The 20,900-nt window shown below is 38.1% G+C and overlaps 1 protein-coding gene across 13 annotated transcripts in view; it reads right to left on the reverse strand.

The window, feature by feature from the left end:
* Positions 1 to 20,900, reverse strand: part of BRDT (bromodomain testis associated) — a 70,448-nt gene that overhangs the window by 19,816 nt on the left and 29,732 nt on the right. For 12 of the 13 annotated variants that reach the window (XM_058439866.1, XM_058439865.1, XM_058439860.1 and 9 more), the window contains 11 exons: positions 20,651 to 20,823; positions 19,695 to 20,045; positions 18,798 to 18,926; positions 17,344 to 17,532; positions 16,290 to 16,462; positions 15,927 to 16,216; positions 15,724 to 15,837; positions 15,354 to 15,491; positions 4,004 to 4,065; positions 2,951 to 3,001; positions 723 to 894 (listed from right to left, as the gene is read on the reverse strand). In XM_058439866.1, the coding sequence (XP_058295849.1) occupies positions 723 to 894; positions 2,951 to 3,001; positions 4,004 to 4,065; positions 15,354 to 15,491; positions 15,724 to 15,837; positions 15,927 to 16,216; positions 16,290 to 16,462; positions 17,344 to 17,532; positions 18,798 to 18,926; positions 19,695 to 20,045; positions 20,651 to 20,823 (1,842 nt within the window). The remainder of the gene's footprint in view (positions 1 to 722; positions 895 to 2,950; positions 3,002 to 4,003; positions 4,066 to 15,353; positions 15,492 to 15,723; positions 15,838 to 15,926; positions 16,217 to 16,289; positions 16,463 to 17,343; positions 17,533 to 18,797; positions 18,927 to 19,694; positions 20,046 to 20,650; positions 20,824 to 20,900) is intronic. The other variant, XM_058439868.1, reaches the window with a different exon arrangement.

Below are 20,900 nucleotides of genomic sequence, written 5' to 3' on the forward strand. Positions count from 1 at the left end.
CCCTTCGTGCCACACATCCCCTTCGACCCACCAGAACCAAGTTGAGACAGGCAAAACTTTCCCTTCTGATAAGATATTAAGTCAAATGAATCTAAAAATATAAAAATTTAACCAGTTTTAGATAAATAGGAACTACCCTTAGGCAAGTATTTCTAGCCCAAGTTTCCTTAACTGTAAACTATTTTATATATCTGTAACTTCATTTCTTTACCTATAGAATCTCTAAGTATCTTTCCCTTATTCTTTCCTACTTTTCTAACCCAGATAGTTGTCATGGAAGTTAAAGCAGCATTTCCCAGATCTGCTCAGAACTTGGTAGTATGGGCTCCAGCAGTAACAGGTGTGTGTGTGTCTGTCTGTGTATGTAAAATGTATGTATATTATACACATAAATGTGTATATAATTTATATATATAATATTTATATATGTAGTGCATGTGTATATATATATCATACCAATGTATATAATTTACATGAAAGTAAATTGGGTGTGAACTGTATACATAATTTTCTTTCTTTTAAATATAATGAATGCCTACAGGTATAAAGCAGATAATTTCTAATGATGTGCTTCAGTGATTATTTGTAACCTGGAATTTACTAGTTATGATTGTTGGTATTTCCCAGATATTTAACATTTAAGATGACTATAACATTTTCATATATGTATAGGTTTAGAAGTCAATTTCTCAGTAACAGTTGTTTACTTGTTAATTTCTTACCTGAGGGAGGCAGAATTTGTAAAGGTGAAATGTTTTTCACGGTCTGTAAATGTTCTAATTCTTGATAATTAAATGCGAATTGCTGGTGATTTGGTGGCATTACATGTGAAGGTGTGGTCTGATGAACAAGGGTAGTATTGGCAGAGGTTGTGTGTTGCACAGAATATTCTATCTGTTAAAACAAAATCAAAGATATCACTTAGTTTTAACCATACAAGAAGTATACCAAAGAGAACAGAAACACAAGAGGCAAGAATATAATTTAATGCTACCTTTTTAAAATACCTTATCATTTAAGTCACACAAATCTATAATGTATAGTTATCCCTATCTTGCAAATGAGGAAACTGGGGTTTAAAAGCATTAAATAACTTGGCCATTATATGGCTTATAAGAGGTAGAGTAAGTCAAAGCCTATGATCTTAGTTATCAGTATGCATGCATATTTTACATGAGTATACATGTATATTATTAAACAATGCTATTCATTTAAAGCTTTCCTGTAATTACTAAAAAACAAAACAAAACAAACCCCTAAGCTTTTATAGCAAATCTAGAGACCAATTCACTTACTGTATTATAGACATATGGGGAGAAATTTAAAATTACATTATGGTCAACCCACAAGACTATCAATAAATTCTAATTCAATATTCAGGTAACTATTAAGTAAAAGCTGTAGTGTAATAATAGCTAACATTTATTTAATGCTTACTATGTGTGAGGTACCAGGGTAAGTCCTTTATATGGTTTTTCTTTAATTCTCACAATAATCCTATGAGTTAGGTATAATTTTTATCTCTACTTACATTTTCTAGAAATAATAAAAGCAACTTACCTAAAATCTCACACCTATTCTGTGGCAAGCAAAGTTACAGTAGCAAAGCCCAGTAGCCTTATCTAACTAAGCTCTGAGTTGTAGATGGTACAGAGATAAAGAAGACAGTCTTTCTCCTTTGTCTAACAAGGCATTGGGGTGAGTGAGTAGGTAGGCAAGTGTACAAGTAACACCTATGCAAATATGAATAAAACAAATGCCATAGGAATGTTTATTACAACAATATAGACCCAGGCCAAAGCTCAAAGCCTAATGCTCAGGTTTAAATCAGCCAAAGAAAAAATTCACTTTCTGAACTACACAAATATATACATTCATACATGAACCTATGGATTAATATATACTATCTTTTGCCATAAATAGACATTTTTTTCCTCAGGGAGTGAAAGTGAAAAAATTTTGACCAAAAATAGACCATTAAAAAGGTGGCATTCTACATGCTACGTATCGAGATAAAAATGCTTCCAAAGTTCCTTCATAACTTGACATTTATTTTTTATTCCACTAATACACCTTTGGCAAGACAGACCATCTATAACTTCTTCCTATTCAAAAGGAACGGGAAGGCCAGGCATGGTGGCTCACGCCTGTAATCCCAGCACTTTGGGAGGCTGAGGTGAGTGGGTCACCTGAAGTCTGGAGTTCGAGACCAGCTTGGCCAACATGGTGAAACCCCGTTTCTACTAAAAATACAAAAATTAGCTGGGCGTGGTGGTGTGTGCCTGCGGTCTCAGCTACTCCAGAGACTGAGGCATGAGAATCGCTTGAACCCGAAAGGCGGAGGTTGTAGTGAGGGAAGATCGTGCCACTGCACTCCAGCCTGGGTGACGGAGCGAGACTCTGTCTCAACAACAACAAAATAAATAAATAGGCCGGGCGCAGTGGCTCACGCCTGTAATCCCAGCACTTTGGGGGGCCGAGGCGGGCGGATCACGAGGTCAGGAGATCGAGACCATGCTGGCTAACACGGTGAAACCCCGTCTCTACTAAAAATACAAAAAATTAGCCAGGCGAGGTGGCGGGCGCCTGTAGTCCCAGCTAAGCGGGAGGCTGAGGCAGGAGAATGGTGTGAACCCCGGGGGGCGGAGCCTGCAGTGAGCCGAGATCGCGCCACTGCACTCCAGCCTGGGTGAAAGAGCGAGACTCCATCTCAAAAAATAAATAAATAAATATATATATAATTTCACTTACGTGTCCAAAGCCCCGTTATATACTCCAAACCATCTAATAAATACCCTCAGCTTCCATATTTCTTTGAATATACTTGCTGTGGTTTTTTGTTTTTTTTTTTTGCCTCTCTTCATGCTATTACTTATTTTAAAAAATAAGCCCCTAATCTATAAGTAAACCATTTCTTCCCCTGTTCTTTAAAACCCATTTTAAGCATTACCTGTGTGACGCCTGTTCTTCCTTCAGGCAGTATACATTCATTCTTCATTTTCTAAAAATAATTATATAGATTATAGCATTAATCATATTACCTCTTAACCATGTGATTATATTCCTTTTTCACAAATTAGAGCTCTTTTAAGACAGTATTATTTGTTATTGTGTTTCCCTAACCTAGGTAGATGTTGTTACATAAATAATTCTATGTTTGGAAGGGGTACGAAGGGAAAAAAAATGTATATGAGGATGACAACTTGAGCTAGTAAAAAAATCACTTCTGTTCTTCTTTTTTTTTTTTTTTTTTTTGAGACAGAGTCTTGCTCTGTCGCCCAGGCTGGAGTGCAGTGGCATGATCTCGGCTCACTGTAAGCTCTGCCTCCCGGGTTCACCCCATCCTCCTGCCTCATCCTCCTAAGTAGCTGGGATTACAGGCGCATGCCGCCATGCCCGGCTAATTTTTTGTATTTTTAGTAGAGACGGGGTTTCACCGTGTTAGCCAGGATGGTCTCGATCTCCTGACCTGGTGATCTGCCCGCTTCGGCCTCCCAAAGTGCTGGGATTACAGGTGTGAGCCACCACGCCCGGCCACTTCTGTTCTTTTCAAAGCACATCAACTACTAGTCAAACATAGATGTGCCAAAATGGATAGCTGGCAATTATAAGCTTTATCTGTAGAAACCTTAACTACCATTCTCCCACCATCTTTTGAGAAATTTCACTTCACTGTACACACAGTTCTGTACACTCATTCAGGATACCAAGGCCATCCCTCTGTATTCAGACTCTCAGGGATAAGCTGAAGCTTCTAGAATTTGTTCTGCTTATCCATTTGGCTTATATAACAGTTATATCCTATTGAAAAATGAAGCCAAATAGCTTCCCTATTCGGTCTTCTTCAGGAAGAAATCACTGAACATTTAGTTGATAAGCTAAAAACAGTGACAACTTTCTTCGTGTAAATAAAATTAAAAACAATTTTAAAGAAAGCTACTACTATACCCATGAGTTATACATACTTTTAAAATTCAGAGATACAAATAAAGAATTCACTTACCTTTACATTCTCTTTAGAAGGAGAATCATTTGGTTTTACTTCTATAAACTTAGGGAACATTTCTGCAAATGTATACACATAAATATTTTAATATTTATTAGCTTAAAAAATACCAAGTTATAATTTTTCCATATTAGAAACACAGTGGGGGCTGGGCGCAGTGGCTCACGCCTGTAATCCCAGCACTTTGGGAGGCTGAGGCGGGTGGATCACGAGGTCAGGAGATGGAGACCATCTGGGCTAACACAGTGAAACCCCATCGCTACTAAAAATACAAAAAATTAGCAGGGTGTGGTGGCACATGCCTTTAGTCCCAGCTATTCGGGAGGCTGAGGCAGGAGAATCACTTGAACCTGGGAAGCGGAGGTTGCAGTGAGCCAAGATCACGCCACTGCACTCCAGGCTGGGCAAGAGAGCGAGACTCCGTCTCAAAAAAAGAAAGAAATACACGGGTGATTTCAAGAAAATGCCTTTATTACCAACCTCTCATATCAAGAAATCCTTAGAGTCACAGGTTTTCACCCTCTTTGAATCAGCTAAAATTTCTAAAGGGATACCTGCTTTCAAGATTACTTTATCTTCCTATAGTGGAGTAAATATCCACTCACAAATTTTAATTTACATTGTTTAGGCCAAAAAGTGCAGTATGTTACATCACAGTAAAGAGCTTGAATAATTGACAGTTTAAAAAGGAATATGTTGCAACAGAGATAAGGTTTCAAACAAGCAGCATCCATTATGCTAAACTCACCTTTTATCAAGTAGCCATAAATATAGCCCTAAGAGGCTTAATTTTAAAAAATAATTTACTATAAGAGAAGGGGATGTCATTTATCTGAGAGGATACAGTCTTTTATTAAAAGTAAAGCTATTTTAGTTCTGTGGAAAGGTCTGCTGTGCTTGCTAAACTCTATAATAAAGATTCTATCTGATTAAATACTTCTAAGCTATTTGGCAGCCTCAGCTATACAGCAAGAAATGGGTTTTATAGTATCTCCTCTGCCTTTAGAAATACTGTAGAGCTGACACTGGCAGTAGAAGCAGACATAAAAAGAGATCTCTCCAACAGGGTGCTAGTGGGTTTCTCTTTCTTTATCCTACAATTGTTTCTGATGCTATCCTCCCCAGTCATAATCCTGGGTCAGTAAGGTAAAGCACCAAACTGGTAGTAACTGCCTTGATCAGTCTCTCCAAGCCAGCTTTCATGACCACCTGAGTGTTATTTGTTTCATGCTCCAGGACACCACGGATGGTCAACACCAAACATTATTCAAACTTAAAACATTCTAATTTTAATAATTACCTTCTGCCTTCTGAAAAGCCATCAGTTTCCACTGGATGTGTTACTGTTCTTTCCTCTCCTAAAATGTTTGATGCTGGACATTGCTAAAATGGCTAAATGCCACTCAATGACATCCTTTAATTTAAATAATTCAAGTATTTAAAATGACATAAACCTTCTTAATGTCACTCAGCTAAGTATTACTTAAGTGTTGCAGGCTAGGCATAGGGGGAAGAGAAGGAGACAGACTGAGAAGATTTGAGAATATACATCCAGGTAGCTTTCGCATTTAAAGGACATATTAGGCCGGGCATGGTGGCTCATGCCTGTAATCCCAGCACTTTGGGAGGCTGAGGTGGTTAGATCACTTGAGGTCAGGAGTTCAAGACCAGCCTGGCCAACAAGTTGAAACCCCATCTCTAGTAAAAATACAAAAATTAGCCGGGTGTGGTGGTGTGCACCTGTAGTCCCAGCTATTTGGGAAGCTGAGGCAGAGAATCGCTTGAACCCAAAAGGCAGAGGTTGCAGTGAGCCGAGATTGCACCACTGCACTCCAGCCTGGGTGACAGAGCCAGACCCTGTCTAAAAATAATCGTAATCATAAAGGAGAAATTATGGTTTCAGCTTTGAACAAAAAAAAACAACAAAAACCAAAAAGACTTTATTAATATGATCATATATGTATATCTATACATCTAAATTATTCAAATATGCACCTAAAACTACATTATCCTACAATATAAACTCTTTAGCACAAATATACCAGATTGGGTTCTACTAAAAAAAAAAATTCAAGGGCATCACTTTAGTTTTCTAATATATAAAACTAAGCTCAAAATTATTATAAAACTTAGCACCTCAAGGCCAGTGCGGTGGCTCACGCCTGTAATCCCAGCACTTTGAGAGGCTGAGGCAGGTGGATCACTTGAGGTCAGGAGTTAGAAGTCCCAAAAACTTAGCACCTCAAAATCTAAAGATATTAGCAAAAGGCATCAAGGAATTTTAATTAAAAAATAAAAACACCTACTATATGCCTCATAAAATTCTCAGCATTTTGCTTCTCATTCTAATCTTATATAACTGATTTTTTAAGAGCATAATAAACTAAAACTACACATATATGCTTATTCGTTAAGTTCCTGGCCTTTGAAATTAAAAGACAAACATACATATTTTCACTACCAAACTTACAACCATATTTCAATTAGTGAAGAAGCTCTATCAGTGCTAGCAAACATCAATTAAAATCAATAACAAGGCCGGGCGTGGTAGCTCACACCTGTAATCCCAGCACTTTGGGAAGCCAAGGCAGGTTGATCACCTGAGGTCAGGAGTTTGAGACCAGCCTGGCCAACCTGGTGAAAACCACCCCCCTACCAAAAATACAAAAATTAGCTGGGCGTGGTGGTGCAAACCTGTAATCCCAGCTAGTTGGGAGGCTGAGGCACAAAAATCGCTTGAACCTGGGAGGCAGTGGTTTCAGTGAACCGAGATGGTGCCACAGCACTCCAGCCTGGATGACAGAGCAAGATGCTGTCTCAAAATAAATAAATAAATAAATAAATAAATAAATAAATAAATATAAATAAATAAATAAAATCGATAACAATAATGACAACTTACACATTGCCAACTAATTTCTCTAGGGAAGTATGACAGCATGTATACACCTACCTTAAGAGGATCAAAGTGGATAATATATGTACTATTAAACAAATGCATACTGTGGCATATATTCTAATTATAAATGTTCTAATTTCACATCTCCCCTAAAAACTCAATATAAAACTTTATTACCAAAGTTTTCATTTTAAACTGTCAAAGAAAGTTAACCATAGGCCGGGCACAGTGGCTCACACCTGTGATTCCAGCACTTTGGGAGGCCGAGGCAGGAGGATCACCAGGTCAGGAGTTCCAGACCAGCCTGTCAACATTGTGAAACTTCATCTCTACTAAAAACACAAAAATTAGCTGGGCGTGGTGGCAGGTGCCTGTAATCCCAGCTACTCGGGAGGCTGAGGCAGAAGAACTGCTTGAAGCCAGGAGGCAGAGGTTGCAGTGAGTGGAGATTGTGCCATTGCACTCCAGCCTGGGTGAAAGAGCGAGACTCTGTCTCAAAAAACAACAACAACAACAACAAAAACTACAGAAGTAAAAAAAGATCTATAATCATAGAGATTTGATTATAGAGTTTACTTAATACCTATCACCAATCAAAGCACTGAGATAATGTTCCAGAGATACTAAATATTATCAGCAAGCCAATTTGAACTAAAAAACTTGAAGAGTTGAATAGGAACATAGTCTGATTAAAAAAAAAAAAAAAAAAAAAACAAGGCCGGGCGCAGTGGCTCACGCCTGTAATCCCAGCACTTTGGGAGGCTGAGGCAGGCTGAGGTGGGCAGACCATGAGGTCAGGTGTTTGAGACCAGCCTGGCCAACATGGTGAAACCCCGTCTCTACTAAAAAATATCAAAAAAATTAGCCGGGGATGGTGGTGTGCACCTGTAGCTCCGGCTACTCAGAAGGCTGAGGCAGGAGAATTGCTTGAACCCAGGAAGCGTAGGTTGCAGTGAGCCGAGATCGCACCACTGCACTCCAGCCTGGGCAACTGAGTGAGATTCCATCTCAAAAAAAAAAAAAAACAGAATATATATAGCAGAAATAATTACCAAAGACTTTTAAATTAGAAAAAGAAATCACACTTTTGTTATAGAGGACAGATTATAGAAAAGTGATTGGTAGGCCAGGTGTGGTGGCTCATGCCTGTAATCCCAGCACTTTGGGAGGCCAAGGCAGGCAGATCGCTTGAAGCCAGGAGTTCAAGACCAGCCTGGCCAACATGGTGAAACCCAGTCTCTACTAAAAATACAAAAATTAGCCAGGCTTGGTGGTGCATGTCTGTTGCCCAGCTACTTGGAAGGCTTGAACCTAGGAGGCAGAGGTTGCAGTTGGCTGAGATCGAGCCACTGCCCTCCAGCCTTGGCAACAGTGAGACTCTGTCTCCAAAAAAAAAAAAAAAAAAAAAAAGAGAGAGAAATTTATGAAAGTCTAAAATAATTTAATAAACTCTAGTCATTTACCTTTAGCTTTCTAGTTTGAATGGCAAAGATTATTTAGAGGCTTTCCTTGTATACCTCCTGCACTTACTAAATCATCCTCCTCTAAAAAGTTAAAATCTAGGCTTGAACAAAGTTTGTCGGTTTCCAAACCTTGCATGAAAAAAATCATATCCTTGTCATGTCTATAGAAGACCTAGGTGGTAGTACTAAAATTACAAATTTATTTATTCCTGTTTGATGTCACCCATAACTAAGAAAGCTTTTTAAAAAAAGAAACAAATGTTATTTAAAGAACTTATACATTTCATTCTCTGAACATTACACTAAATCCGATAAAATGCAAAAAGTCCAAAGGATGAAGTGACAAATTCACTTTAAGTCTTAAACAGCTAAAGAAAAACAGTGAATTGATGTCATAACCATTTAGTTTCGTGTTTAACTCTGTAAAAATTGAAATTAAATACACTGAAAAAATTCTATTTCACACTAATCAAGTATCTGAGCTTATATTTAGACAGTTCTTGGAGTTATTTCCTATAAGGTTTTAATTAAAAGCACTCCTATTGATAAGCTGTTCCTTTTGATTTTTTTTTCTCAGTATCATTATTAGTCACAGGATTAAAGCTATTATTTATATTCCTCCCTATAAATCACTCAAGGTAACCCCAAGGTTGTTGAGCATTAGAAAACTCTCAATAGCTTATGTGTGCATACTAGCACAGCCTAATCAACATAAGATACATGCATTAGAATTGATTTCATTTTCAAGGCTTGGCTACATCTTTGATCTGACATTTAATGATTTTAGTTATGAAAAATCATTTTAAAATATTTTATATTTATACTGATGTTTAATAAATGTTCTTGACTTATCTGCATATGCTGACACCAGTCAAAAAGATAAATAAAATCAAATCACATTAAAATTTGCAATGACATGCTGCTTCCAGTCCATAGAGCTCTCATTTTCATTTTTCAAGGATTTGGGATGGGTGCGGTGGCTCACGCCTGTAATCCCAGCACTTTGGGAGGCCAAGGTGGGTGGATCAAGAGGTCAGGAGATCAAGATCATCCTGGCTAACATGGTGAAACCCCATCTCTACTAAAAATACAAAAAATTGGCGGGGCGTGGTGGCGGGCACCTGTAGTCCCAGCTACTCGGGAGGCTGAGGCAGGAAAACGGCGTGAACCTGGGAGGCGGAGCTTGCAGTAAGCCGAGATCGCACCACTGCACTCCAGCCTGGGCAACAGGGTGAGACTGTCTCAAAAAAAAAAAAAAAAAGGATTTGGGATTTCATTACAACTACCTTGAAACTGATTTAATATCTTGTTTAAAATGAGAATTAAGTGAATTTGCTAGATTTTTAAATAAAACTTTCCTTGGAAATTAATGTTCCACCCATGTGATCAATCCTACTTAACAAAGCAGAATTAAGGAAGCGAGGGTGACCTGGCTGCAACACCTGTCACCCCATTGATAAAAGGGTTGATTCGGCTGATCTTTTCTCCCTCACCACTCCATGTACATCCCTCCCGAAGCTGTGCACTTGGTAGAAGAGAACCTTCTCTGATAGAGGAGGACTGTTCGTCGGTCAAGGGTATACGAGTAGCTGTGCTCCCCTGCTAGACCCTCCAAACAAGCTCTCAAAGCAGACCTAAGTCTATATTTTTAAAAGTGCATAAACTGAAGTTTGGGGTTGATGAAAGATAACCACTTAAGTAATGTGGGATAATAAATAGCTTCAATACTACTTACAACACTCAAAGATTTTTCAGATATTAAACCTTAAAACATTTGCCACACCTAAACAGAATAACGATATTATAGTAAAGAGAGACCAACTCATAACACAGTATAACTATAAGAAGTCAATAATATTTAAAACTTTAGGCCGGGCACGATGGCTCATGCCTGTAATCCCAGCACTTTGGGAGGCCGAGGCGGGCGGATCACAAGGTCAGGAGATGGAGACCATCCTGGCTAACATGGTGAAACCCCGTCTCTACTAAAAAATACAAAAAATTAGCCGGGCATGGTGGCGGGCACCTGTAGTCCTAGCTACTTGGGAGGCTGGGACAGGAGAATGGCGTGAACTCGGGAGGTGGAGCTTGCAGTGAGCCGAGTTCGCGCCACTGCACTCCAGCCTGGGCGACAAGGCAAGATTCAGTCTCAGAAAAAAAAGAAAAAGAAAAAAAAAGACTTTAGAAAAAGTGCCAGGCATGGTGGCTCACGCCTGTAATCCCAGCACTTTGAGAGGCCGAGGTGTGCGGATCATGAGGTCAGGAGATCAAGACCATCCTGGCTAACATGGTGAAACCCTGTCTTTACTAAAAATAGAAAAAATTAGCCGGGCGTGGTGGCAGGCGTCTGTAGTCCCAGCTGCTAGGGAGGCTGAGGCAGGAGAATAGCATGAACCCAGGAGGCAGAGCTTGCAGTGACCCGAGAGGGCTCCACTGAACTCCAGCCTGGGCAACAGAGCAGACTCCCTTTCAAAAAGAAAAAAAAAAAAAAAAAAGAAAAAGTAATTAAAGCTCTGTCTCTGACACAAACATTATAAAAGACTGACTTGCTTTGAAAAATTGCATGTAGCCAAATTGCTATAAGAAAATCCAGGAAGACAGATACTAAATGAAAATTACATTAAGAAAAAATTACTAAAGACCAGGCACGATGACTCACTACTGTAATCCCAGCACTTTGGGAGGCCAGGTGCTCAGATCACCTGAGGTCAGGAGTTTGAGACCAGCCTAGCCAACATGATGAAACCCCATTTCTACTAAAAATACAAAAAATTGCCAGGCGCAGTGGCTCATGCCTGTAATCCCAGCACTTTGGGAGGCCGAGGCAGGCGGATCACTAGGTCAGGAGATCGAGACCATCCTGACTAACACGGTAAAACCCCGTCTCTACTAAAAATACAAAAAATTAGCCGGGCATGGTGGCAGGCGCCTGTAGTCCCAGCTACTTGGGATGCTGAGGCAGGAGAATGTCGTAAACCCAGGAGGCAGAGCTTGCAGTGAGCCGAGATTGCGCCACTGCATTCCAGCCTGGGTGACAAGAGCAAGACTGTCTCCAAAAAAAAAAAAATTAGCTAGGCATGGTGGCGGGTACCTGTAATTTCCACTACTTGGGAGGCTGACGCACGAAAACCGCTTGAACCTGGGAGGCAGAGGTTGCAGTGAGCCAAGATCGCACCACTGCACTCCAGCCCGGGTGAAAGAGTGAGACTCCATCTCAAAAAAAAAAAAAAGAAGAAAAAGAAATTACTAAAGATTAATATCTATTAGAAGATAATTTTTCACAGAAGCTTTCAGAAAAGTTTCCTCTATTAAAATTTTGAAGAAATACAATTACATTCATATCTTTTGTCTACAATAAATAATCAAAGCCGGCCAGGCGCGGTGGCTCACGCCTGTAATCCCAGCACTTTGGAAGGCCGAGGTGGGCGGATCACCTGAGGTCAGGAGTTCCAGACCAGCCTGGCCAACATGGTGAAACCCCGTCTCTACTAAAAATAAAAAATTAGCCGGTGTGGTGGCATACTCCTGTAGTCCCAGCTACTCGATCGCTTGAACCCGGGAGGCGGAGGTTGCAGTGGGCCAAGATTGTGCCACTGCACCCCAGCCTGAGAGACAGAGTGAGACTCCGTCTCAAAAAACAATAAATAAAATAATAATCAAAGCCTATTATCTTCAATAAATAATCAAAAGCCTATTAAACAGAATTCTGGAATCATGATATCCAACAGCAAGTTTCAGTTCTGGCCAAATCATAATTTTTAAAGCAATAAAAATCATATTTATGGGCCAAGCACGGTGGCTCAGACCTGTAATCCCAGCACTTTGGGAGGCCGAGGTGAGCGGATCACTTGAGCTCAGGAGTTCAAGACCAACCTCGGAAACATGTTGAAACCCTATACCTTTTTGTCAAAAAAAAAGTACAAAAATTAGCCCAGCGTGGTGGCACACACCTGTAGGCCCAGCTACTTGGCAGGCTGAGGCAGGAGGATGGCTTGAGCCCAGGAGGCAGAGGAGTGAGCCGTGATCATGCTACTGCACTGTAGCCTGGGCAACAGAGCCAGACCCTGTCTCAAAAAAAAAAAAGAAATTTATTTTTATTTTTTCATATTTGTATTTTTTCATATTTATATTTTCAGTCAATTTTTACTGATGTAGCAGATAAAGCTTTTGCTGATGTGCCTAATTTTCATAAATTAAATTTTCTTAGTAAATAGCCTCATTCTGCCCATGCTTGAAACTTTGACATAGAATTTGCCATCTGTTACTTGAGAATGTTACTGGTATAATTAAGAATAGTAGGTGCTTTAATTATTTTTATAGTAGATATTGCTAATGATATGATTTGACTTGCTTATTTTTCACAATTTTCAGGGCTTTTTTTGTGTGTGTGTTGTTGTTCCCAGGGAAGTAAAAAATGTTCTTAGTTTATACGCTAGAAATTAAGAGCCTTTAAAACAACAGCTGCAACTGAAATTGATATTTAGAACATTAGAAGATGTGGAGAAAGGCAAAAAAAATTAGGACAAAAGGTCCAATTACTTCATTTAGTATTAAGCAAAGATATAATTTTTTCCCATTTGTCTTTGCGTTTGCAATTTATAACATATATAAAGTGTTTTTCCAGTAAAGCAGTTTGTTCACAAAACAATTAAAATTTCAAAAATAAACAACTCACACTATCAGATTAGAAGACAAATTGACTTTGTCACAAATTGTACACTATCCATAATGTAGGTTCAAATATAAAAACTTGCTACTTTAGACTGGGCACAGTGGCTCACGCCTGTAATTACAGCACTTTGGGAGACCAAGGAGGGAGAATCACTTGAGGTCAGGAGTTCAAGACCAGCCTGGACAACATGGTGAAACCCCATCTCTACTAAAAATACAAAAATTAGCTGGGTGTGGTGGCATACACTTGTAATCCCAGCTACTTGGGAGACTGCGGTGGGAGGATCACTTGAACCCAGGAGGCAGAGGTTGCAGTAAGCCATGATCACATCACTGCACTCCAGCCTGGGCGACAGAGTGAGAATCTGTCTCAAAAAAACCCAAAAAAAACAAAAACTTGCTACTTTGATTTCAACATTATATATTTAAAACTCCTCTTAATTGAAAAAGATGACATTAAACAAAAATGTCAGCCATAAAATAAAAATTCAACACAGCAATATTTTAAGATTTGAATTCTAGGCCAGGCGTGGTGGCTAATGCCTGGAATCCCAGCACTTTGGGAGGCCGAGGTGGGTGGATCACAAGGTCAGGAGATCGAGACCATCCTAGCTAACATGGTGAAACCCCGTCTCTACTAAAAATACAAAAAATTAGCTGGGCGTGCCTGTAGTCCGAGCTACTTGGGAGGCTAAGGCAGGAGAATGGCGTGAACCCAGGAGGTGGAGCTTGCAGTGAGCCGAGATCGTGCCACTGCACTCCAGCCTAGGCGACATAGGGAGACTCCGTCTCCAAAAAAAAAAAAAGGTTTGAATTCTGAGGCTGAATTATTCTGATAGAATGTTAGAAAAACAGAGAATATATATTGCACTATTTTAAGAACACAAGTTAATGATAAACATTCTTTCCTCCAAGCAACATATAATAATATTGTATCAGAAACTGATAATTCATATTAAAATTAAGGTACTTTATTGAAAACTCTGTATTATATTGTCCTTTACCTCTAATACTTGAAGCATTTATTATAATTAGATAAATCAAACTAACAGGAACAGTAAGAGTTTTATCCTACAAATAAAAGAAAAAGTGCTCTAACTTATTAGACCACAAATGCTTTATTAGATGAAGTTACAAATGCTAATTACAATTGAAAATACTAAATGCAACTTGTTTTTCCAGTATTGTTCTATGCTTAGAAGTCAAATAAATACTATATAATCAGAGCCCTACATTTTAAAATTTTCTAGTATGACAAATCCCAAAGTAAAAATTCTGTTTATTCTCCAAAAAATGTTTATCACTATATACTTTAGAAATGTAAAAACAAAATACAGCAATCAGCACCATATAAATGCAAACTAAACAGAACTAAGGGTTAAATAGAATGTATTGCAAGTCAGCAGACCATACTACCACACTGAAAAAAAGAGGCATGCTTTTAATAATGCTAAGAATTCCTGATGTCACAATATTCTGTGTGAGATGTTTCTTTAAAAAGAGAACTGAATCTCACAAGAAACACCTCATTTAAAATAAAGCAAAATTTAGGGATAACAGTGTCCAAATTCTGAATTTGCCTTTTGGTCACTAAAGATGGAACACCACTGCCAAGTCAGTATTCTTGGGGTAGTGATTACTTATCAACTATGTAATCATTAATAGAAAAGCACAAAAAAACCATAAATGACCTAAGCTTGATACAACTGCTAAACTATACAAGATAATATGGCACTTGAGCATAGCTGAGAATCTGAATTTAAAGTACATTTTTCTATAGATGGAAGAAAATATTCTACAGTGAAGAAACCAAAGAAGTAGAAAAAAAAAATCTGATTTACAGCTTCTAGGATGACTGGTTTCTTAACTCAAAAGGATTATTCAATTCAGAACATAGTACCACAACATGGCAACCCTTGCAACAATTAGAGTGATCTGATAGATCATGGAGAGTAAAGCGAAAGGTGCTCTCAAATAATCTTTTATTTTATAAAACAAGTAAAGGTCATTATTTTATTATCTGATATATTTTGATATTAAGATTTGAAATTATTTATTGAGACTATCCCTCCTTGAGTAAACTTTTTTTCAGCATTACAAACCTACATGTCATATACATATAATACGAAGTTTCATCTTACACAGTATCTCTTTTAGGGAAAATACTAAGATTGTCAACATGCAATTAAATAATTAGCATGATATACAAACCATGGATTCTGGGTAAGTAGCAAATATTTCTTCAAAATATAAATCAATATTACAGGAAAAAAATGCTCCCATCAACAGAGGTACATTTAAGGGGACAGCTAACCTGATTCAGAATCACTGCTGTCTGAAGAGCTTAAGTCACTGCTGCTACTTTCAGACTCTGATGAGCTGCTGCTGCTGCTGCTGCTCTCACTCAGTCGGGAAACACTTCCAACAGCTTTGGATGGTTGCGTTTTATCAGCTACAAAACAGAGAAACATATTAAAATGCCAGAAGAATTAAATAGTTGCAGGAACATTTAAAAACTGCCACCTAGGCTGGGCATGGTCACTCATGCCTGTAATTTCAGCACTTTGAGAGGCCAAGGTGGAGGATCACATGAGGCCAGGAGTTCAAGACCAGCCTGGGCAACATCACAAGACCCTGTCTCTACATACATACATACATACATACATATAAAAACTGCCACCTACATTTTGTTTGACGTTTCCTAGAATTTAACTGATTATTAACATCCAGTAACCGCTTTTCCAACTGCTGTTTTTTCTGTGAGTGAAGTTCTTCTTTGGACATCATTATTTTCTTAGCTGTGTGATTTAGGAGAGAAGAAAGTGAGTATAACCAAAAACCAACATAAATACAAAACCGATGTCTATTAATATGCAGAAATACATACCAGGAGGTTTTAATGGTCTCTTTCTTAGACATGCCAAAACGTATTTTTCTAATTCTCTTAGTGTTGATGCTTTCAGTGTTTCAAAGTCTATCTCTATCTCATCAGGATTGGAACTGCTCAGAGAAGGCTCTCTTGATTGTATTATGTGAACTACTCGCCCAAGTTTATCTCCAGGGAGTTTGTTTATATTCAAACTTAACTGCCTTTTCTCATCATAGTTCATAGGTTTAGCATTATCTTCATCTTCAGATTTTAGACCAATGAACTGTCGTTTCCTTTTCTTTGGCTGACTGTAACAAAAACTAAATTTAGTCCAACTTGTCGTTATTGTCTTAATAAGCTATCATAATAAAAGATACTTACTTTCTCTTGGACTTTTCCTTTAGTCTCATTTGCTCACACATTTTTCTTGGATTTTCATTGCTGTTATTAACCTTTTCTTTTTTCTTTTCCTTTTCAGACTTCTCTTTCTTTTTATTTAGCTTACGGAAGGGTACTTGGGACAAAACCTGGAGCTGTTGATGTACAGCTTTAAGCTGATAAAAGAAAAAAATCTGTAAACATTCATGTCTCTAAATAAACTAGAAAAAAATCAAGCCACTCCAAAGTCAAGAGTGTCTTTTGTGAAATTCATTTCTTATTACATTTCCTTCAAGTTTTTATTTAATTTCACAAATGCACTGAATTTTTAAAAGGCATATATTAAATTATAAAAACTATCATGTGCTCTACCCATAAACTTAAATATTCATCTACCAACAGATCAAGAATAAATAACATTTCCAGGTGGTCTTAAGTTTTTTGTTTTTTGAGCCAGGGTCTTGCTCTGTCACCCAGGTGGGACTGCAGTGGTGTGATCCTGGCTAACTGCAGCCTCAACCTCCTAAGCTCAAGTGATCCTTCTGCCTCATTTTTTAAATTTTTTTGTAGAGACGTGGTCTCACTGTGTTGCCCAAGCTGGTCTCGAACTCCTGGGCTCAAGCAATCCTCCCACCTTGGCCTCCCAAAGTGTTGGGGTTACAGGCATGAGCCACGGTGCCTGGTTGGTCTTAAGTTTTTAATCATTGATTTTTTCAGACTTGAGCTCCAGAACAGTTTAACATTTTATCATAAAAAGTAGTTAATGTTAAATAAGACTTCATCTATAAAATATCTCTGGTTATTTCATAAATCATTTCAATGAGAATCAACCACTCATGATTAGGAATAGATAACATAATTTTTAAAAATAACAGATTTTTATGACAATAAATATTTGATTAGGAAAAACTATTAAACATTACAAATTTGCCAATAAGTAAATAAAGCCACAGTTATGAAGTGATCTAACTATACCAGCTTTAAATCTGCAGAAAAAATTTTCTGATAGATTAGCAGCTCATAGATTATCAAAATTTGTATCAATACAATCAACTACCTGCTCCTGAAGCTTTGTAAGACGCTTAACTCGTTCATCTTCAGAATCATCAGAAGAGTTCCCTTCAGAGGAGGCTTCACTGGTGTTCTCTCTACCAGTGGTTTCTGTGATATCTGTTTTGATGTAACATAAAGGCATACTCTCAACAGGTTCAACTGGGATCTTTGAAAAATGCGTTTCGAAAACATCCTATAATGAAAAATTAGTTTGTTATGGTTTTCTGTATTTTTTATTTAATCCAGCAATCATAGCTTTTAATAAAAAGTACACTTCAGTGTCATATTTTGACCAGAATTGTTTTTTCCTTTAAGATATATCAGAAGAAACGTATTAAGACTCAAACGTATTAAGGCTCACGCCTGTAATCTTAGCACTTTGGGAGGCTGAGGGAGGTGGATCACCTGAGATGGGGAGATCAAGACCAGCCTGACCAACATGGAGAAACCCCGTGTCTGCTAAAAATACAAAATTAGTCAGGTGTGGTGGCGCATGCCTGTAATCCCAGCTACCTGGGAGGCTGAGGCAGGAGAATCGCTTGAACCCGGGAGGCGGAGGTTGCAGTGAGCCAAGATTGCACCACTACACTCCAGCCTGGACAACAAGAACGAAACTCCATCTCAAAAAAAAAAAAAAAAAAAAAAAGACTCATGCTTCTCTGCCTGCCAAACTTAACAACTTTTCTCCATTTTTTTCAGGCGAGATAGACCTCTCAAGTAACATAGGGGTTCCTTTTTCTTTTTTTTTTTGAGATGTAGTCTCGCTCTGTCACCCAGGCTGGAGTGCAGTGGCGCGATTTCGGCTCACTGCAAGCTCTGCCTACCAGGTTCACGCCATTCTCCTGCCTCAGTCTCCCCAGCAGCTGGGACTACAGGCGCCACCATGCCTGGCCAATTTTTTTGTATTTTTTAGTAGAGATGGGGTTTCACCACGTTAGCCAGGATGGTCTCGATCTCCTGACCTCGTGATCCACCCGCCTCAGTCTCCCAAAGAGCTGGGAGTACAGGCATGAGCAACCGTGCCCGGCTGGCACAGGGGATCTTCTTTCAAGGGCCCTGTAGTTGGTAGATCATTCTAATACCTCCAGCCATTTAGACTGTCCCCTCAGTGGGACATGGGCTCTAGTCAACCCTATATATAATATATCTACATCCCCTCTTCACTAATATTTCCCCAGTTTCCTTTGTATGCAGGGCAGCTTCATTAAAAGATTCGCTACTAAAGGATGCAAGAACTCAAAAAAAAAAAAAACAAAACAAAACAGAACACCCAACCCTCTCAGTTTTAAAAGTATAATTCACAAACTGTTTTGTTGGTGCAAAAGTAATTGTGGTTTTTGCCATTTAATACTTAGAGGTGTAGGAGTTATTATTCTTTATCTCTTAAGTTATGGTTCTAAAAAACGTTTCAACTATGTTCAGAGGAAAAACACTTTCAGAGCACAAGTAACGGCTCACCTGAAGCATTCTTGCCATTGTCACAACTTCGTGATCTGGAGGATTGTACTTGTAGCAATTCATGAACATTAATCTAACATCTGCCGCAAATTTGTATGCATCCTCATATTCTTGGTTATCCATTTTCTCCTAAATTAAAGAAAAACTACAGGATTCACAAATAGTTCAATTCAATAATTATTTGAGCACCTATATTAAATGTTCATATTACAAAATAATTCAAATATACAGAAAACAGTTGCCCACCATCCAGATTTGACAAATGTTAAAATTTTGCTACATTTGTTTCATATTTTTTAGACTTTGAAAAAAAATCCAGTGAATTTTGACAAGTAGAGATAAGGAAGGAGGACATTCCAAGTAAAGAGAACTGCAACAAAATCACAAAAGCAGACAAGCAGAGTGTTTTCATATAATCTTTTTTTTGAGACAGAGTTTCCCTCTGTCACCCAGCCTGGAGCGCAGTGATGATCTCTGCTTACTGCAACCTCTCCTCCTCCCAGGTTCAAGTGATTCTCGTGACTCAGCCTCTGGAGTAGCTGGGACCATAGGCATGCACCACCATTCCCAGCTTTTTTATATTTTAGTAGAGACGAGGTTTTGCCATGGCCAGGCTGGTCTCAAACTCCTGGCCTCAAGTGATCCGCCCACCTTGGCCTCCCAAAGTGCTAAGATTACAGGCATGAGCCACTGTGCCCGGCCTAGAACCATGAACATGTTCAAGTGGCAGAAAACAAAAAGATATATTTTTAAATTTTCCAGAGACTCACTCCAGGTAGTATGACTCGGATGATCTTAATTTCCTTCATCTTTTTCTAGATTTTAAGATTTCTTTGCAATGATGAATTACTTTTATAATCAAGAAAAAGAAGTTCATCCTTTTAAGGCAACATTTACCTTAATAGTTCCAAGATCCATTGGATTTTTGACAATGTCATAGTAGTTATGGAGTCCCAAAGCATTAACGTCAACAGGATTATAAAAGGGCCATGCATATGAAAAATGTTTCTTTGCAAGCATTTCTTTAAGAATCTCACTACAGTGCCTTAATTGTTCAGTTACTTTAACACTCTTCACAACATTATATTGTTGCTGAGAATCTGGCAAAACATTTTTTGGCATATTTTCTTTTATAGGTGGCAATGTCACTGATTTTTCTGTGAATATTGGAGAAAATTCACTACTTGCTTTAACTGCTGAAGTTGCAGGAGTTGTTGTATCTGCTTTCCTCTTCACACCCTTTGTAACCTAAAACAGAACAATTCAACAACAAAAACATATTTAAGATGATATTCAGAGCAATAGTTCCTTATCAGTTAAAAGAAAAAAAGGGAAAGATTATTGGCACCAAGTCCTTATATAGATAATTTACATATTGTTGTCAATCCATGCATTAAATATTGCTAAAGGTTAATTTCCTTTTGTAGGCAAACTAAATAGTTCTAATATTATCTTCCCACATACCAAAGAATGTCTTGTGCAAACCTTAAGATGAATGAAAAGTAAAAAATCAAAGTCATAGTTATACCAAAAAAAGTTTCTGAATACCTGAAAATCAGCAAGAATATATGATTTTTAAAAGAAAATTATGTAGGGAACAACTTCTGATATTATTACTATCAAGATACCCAAACAGTACAAATTCTACCTAAGAAATATCTAAAATTTGGCTAGCCTCTTAGGTCTGTATTCATAAAATGCATAGAGAGGCGGAAACAGTGTTATTTCAGATTGCTAGATGCTAAATGAATTAAAAAAGAAAAATTGCTAGATGCTGAAGACTAATTTTCCTATTAACGTAAAAAAAAATCCAATGTTAAAAAGCAATGATTTAAAAACTACAACAAACTTACTTGGGCCGCAGTTTGTGAATTGGAGTTGACTGAAGCGCCCTGTGCCACGTTCAAGGGAGAAATAGATGTCTTAGGAAATACAGAAGGAATTGCTTGCTGCTTAAATACTTTTTCTGTTGTGCTGGGCGATGATTTTTCTTTAGCAGAAGAAACAGCTATGTTCTGTTGAGTGCCTGGAAAAGTATGAGCCAGAATCACATATATGAATGAATAAAGTATAAAATACCACTTTCTGTCTTATTTTCTATTT

Source organism: Hylobates moloch, unplaced genomic scaffold, assembly GCF_009828535.3.
Source record: "Hylobates moloch isolate HMO894 unplaced genomic scaffold, HMol_V3 SCAFFOLD_5, whole genome shotgun sequence".
Taxonomy (NCBI): domain Eukaryota; kingdom Metazoa; phylum Chordata; class Mammalia; order Primates; family Hylobatidae; genus Hylobates; species Hylobates moloch.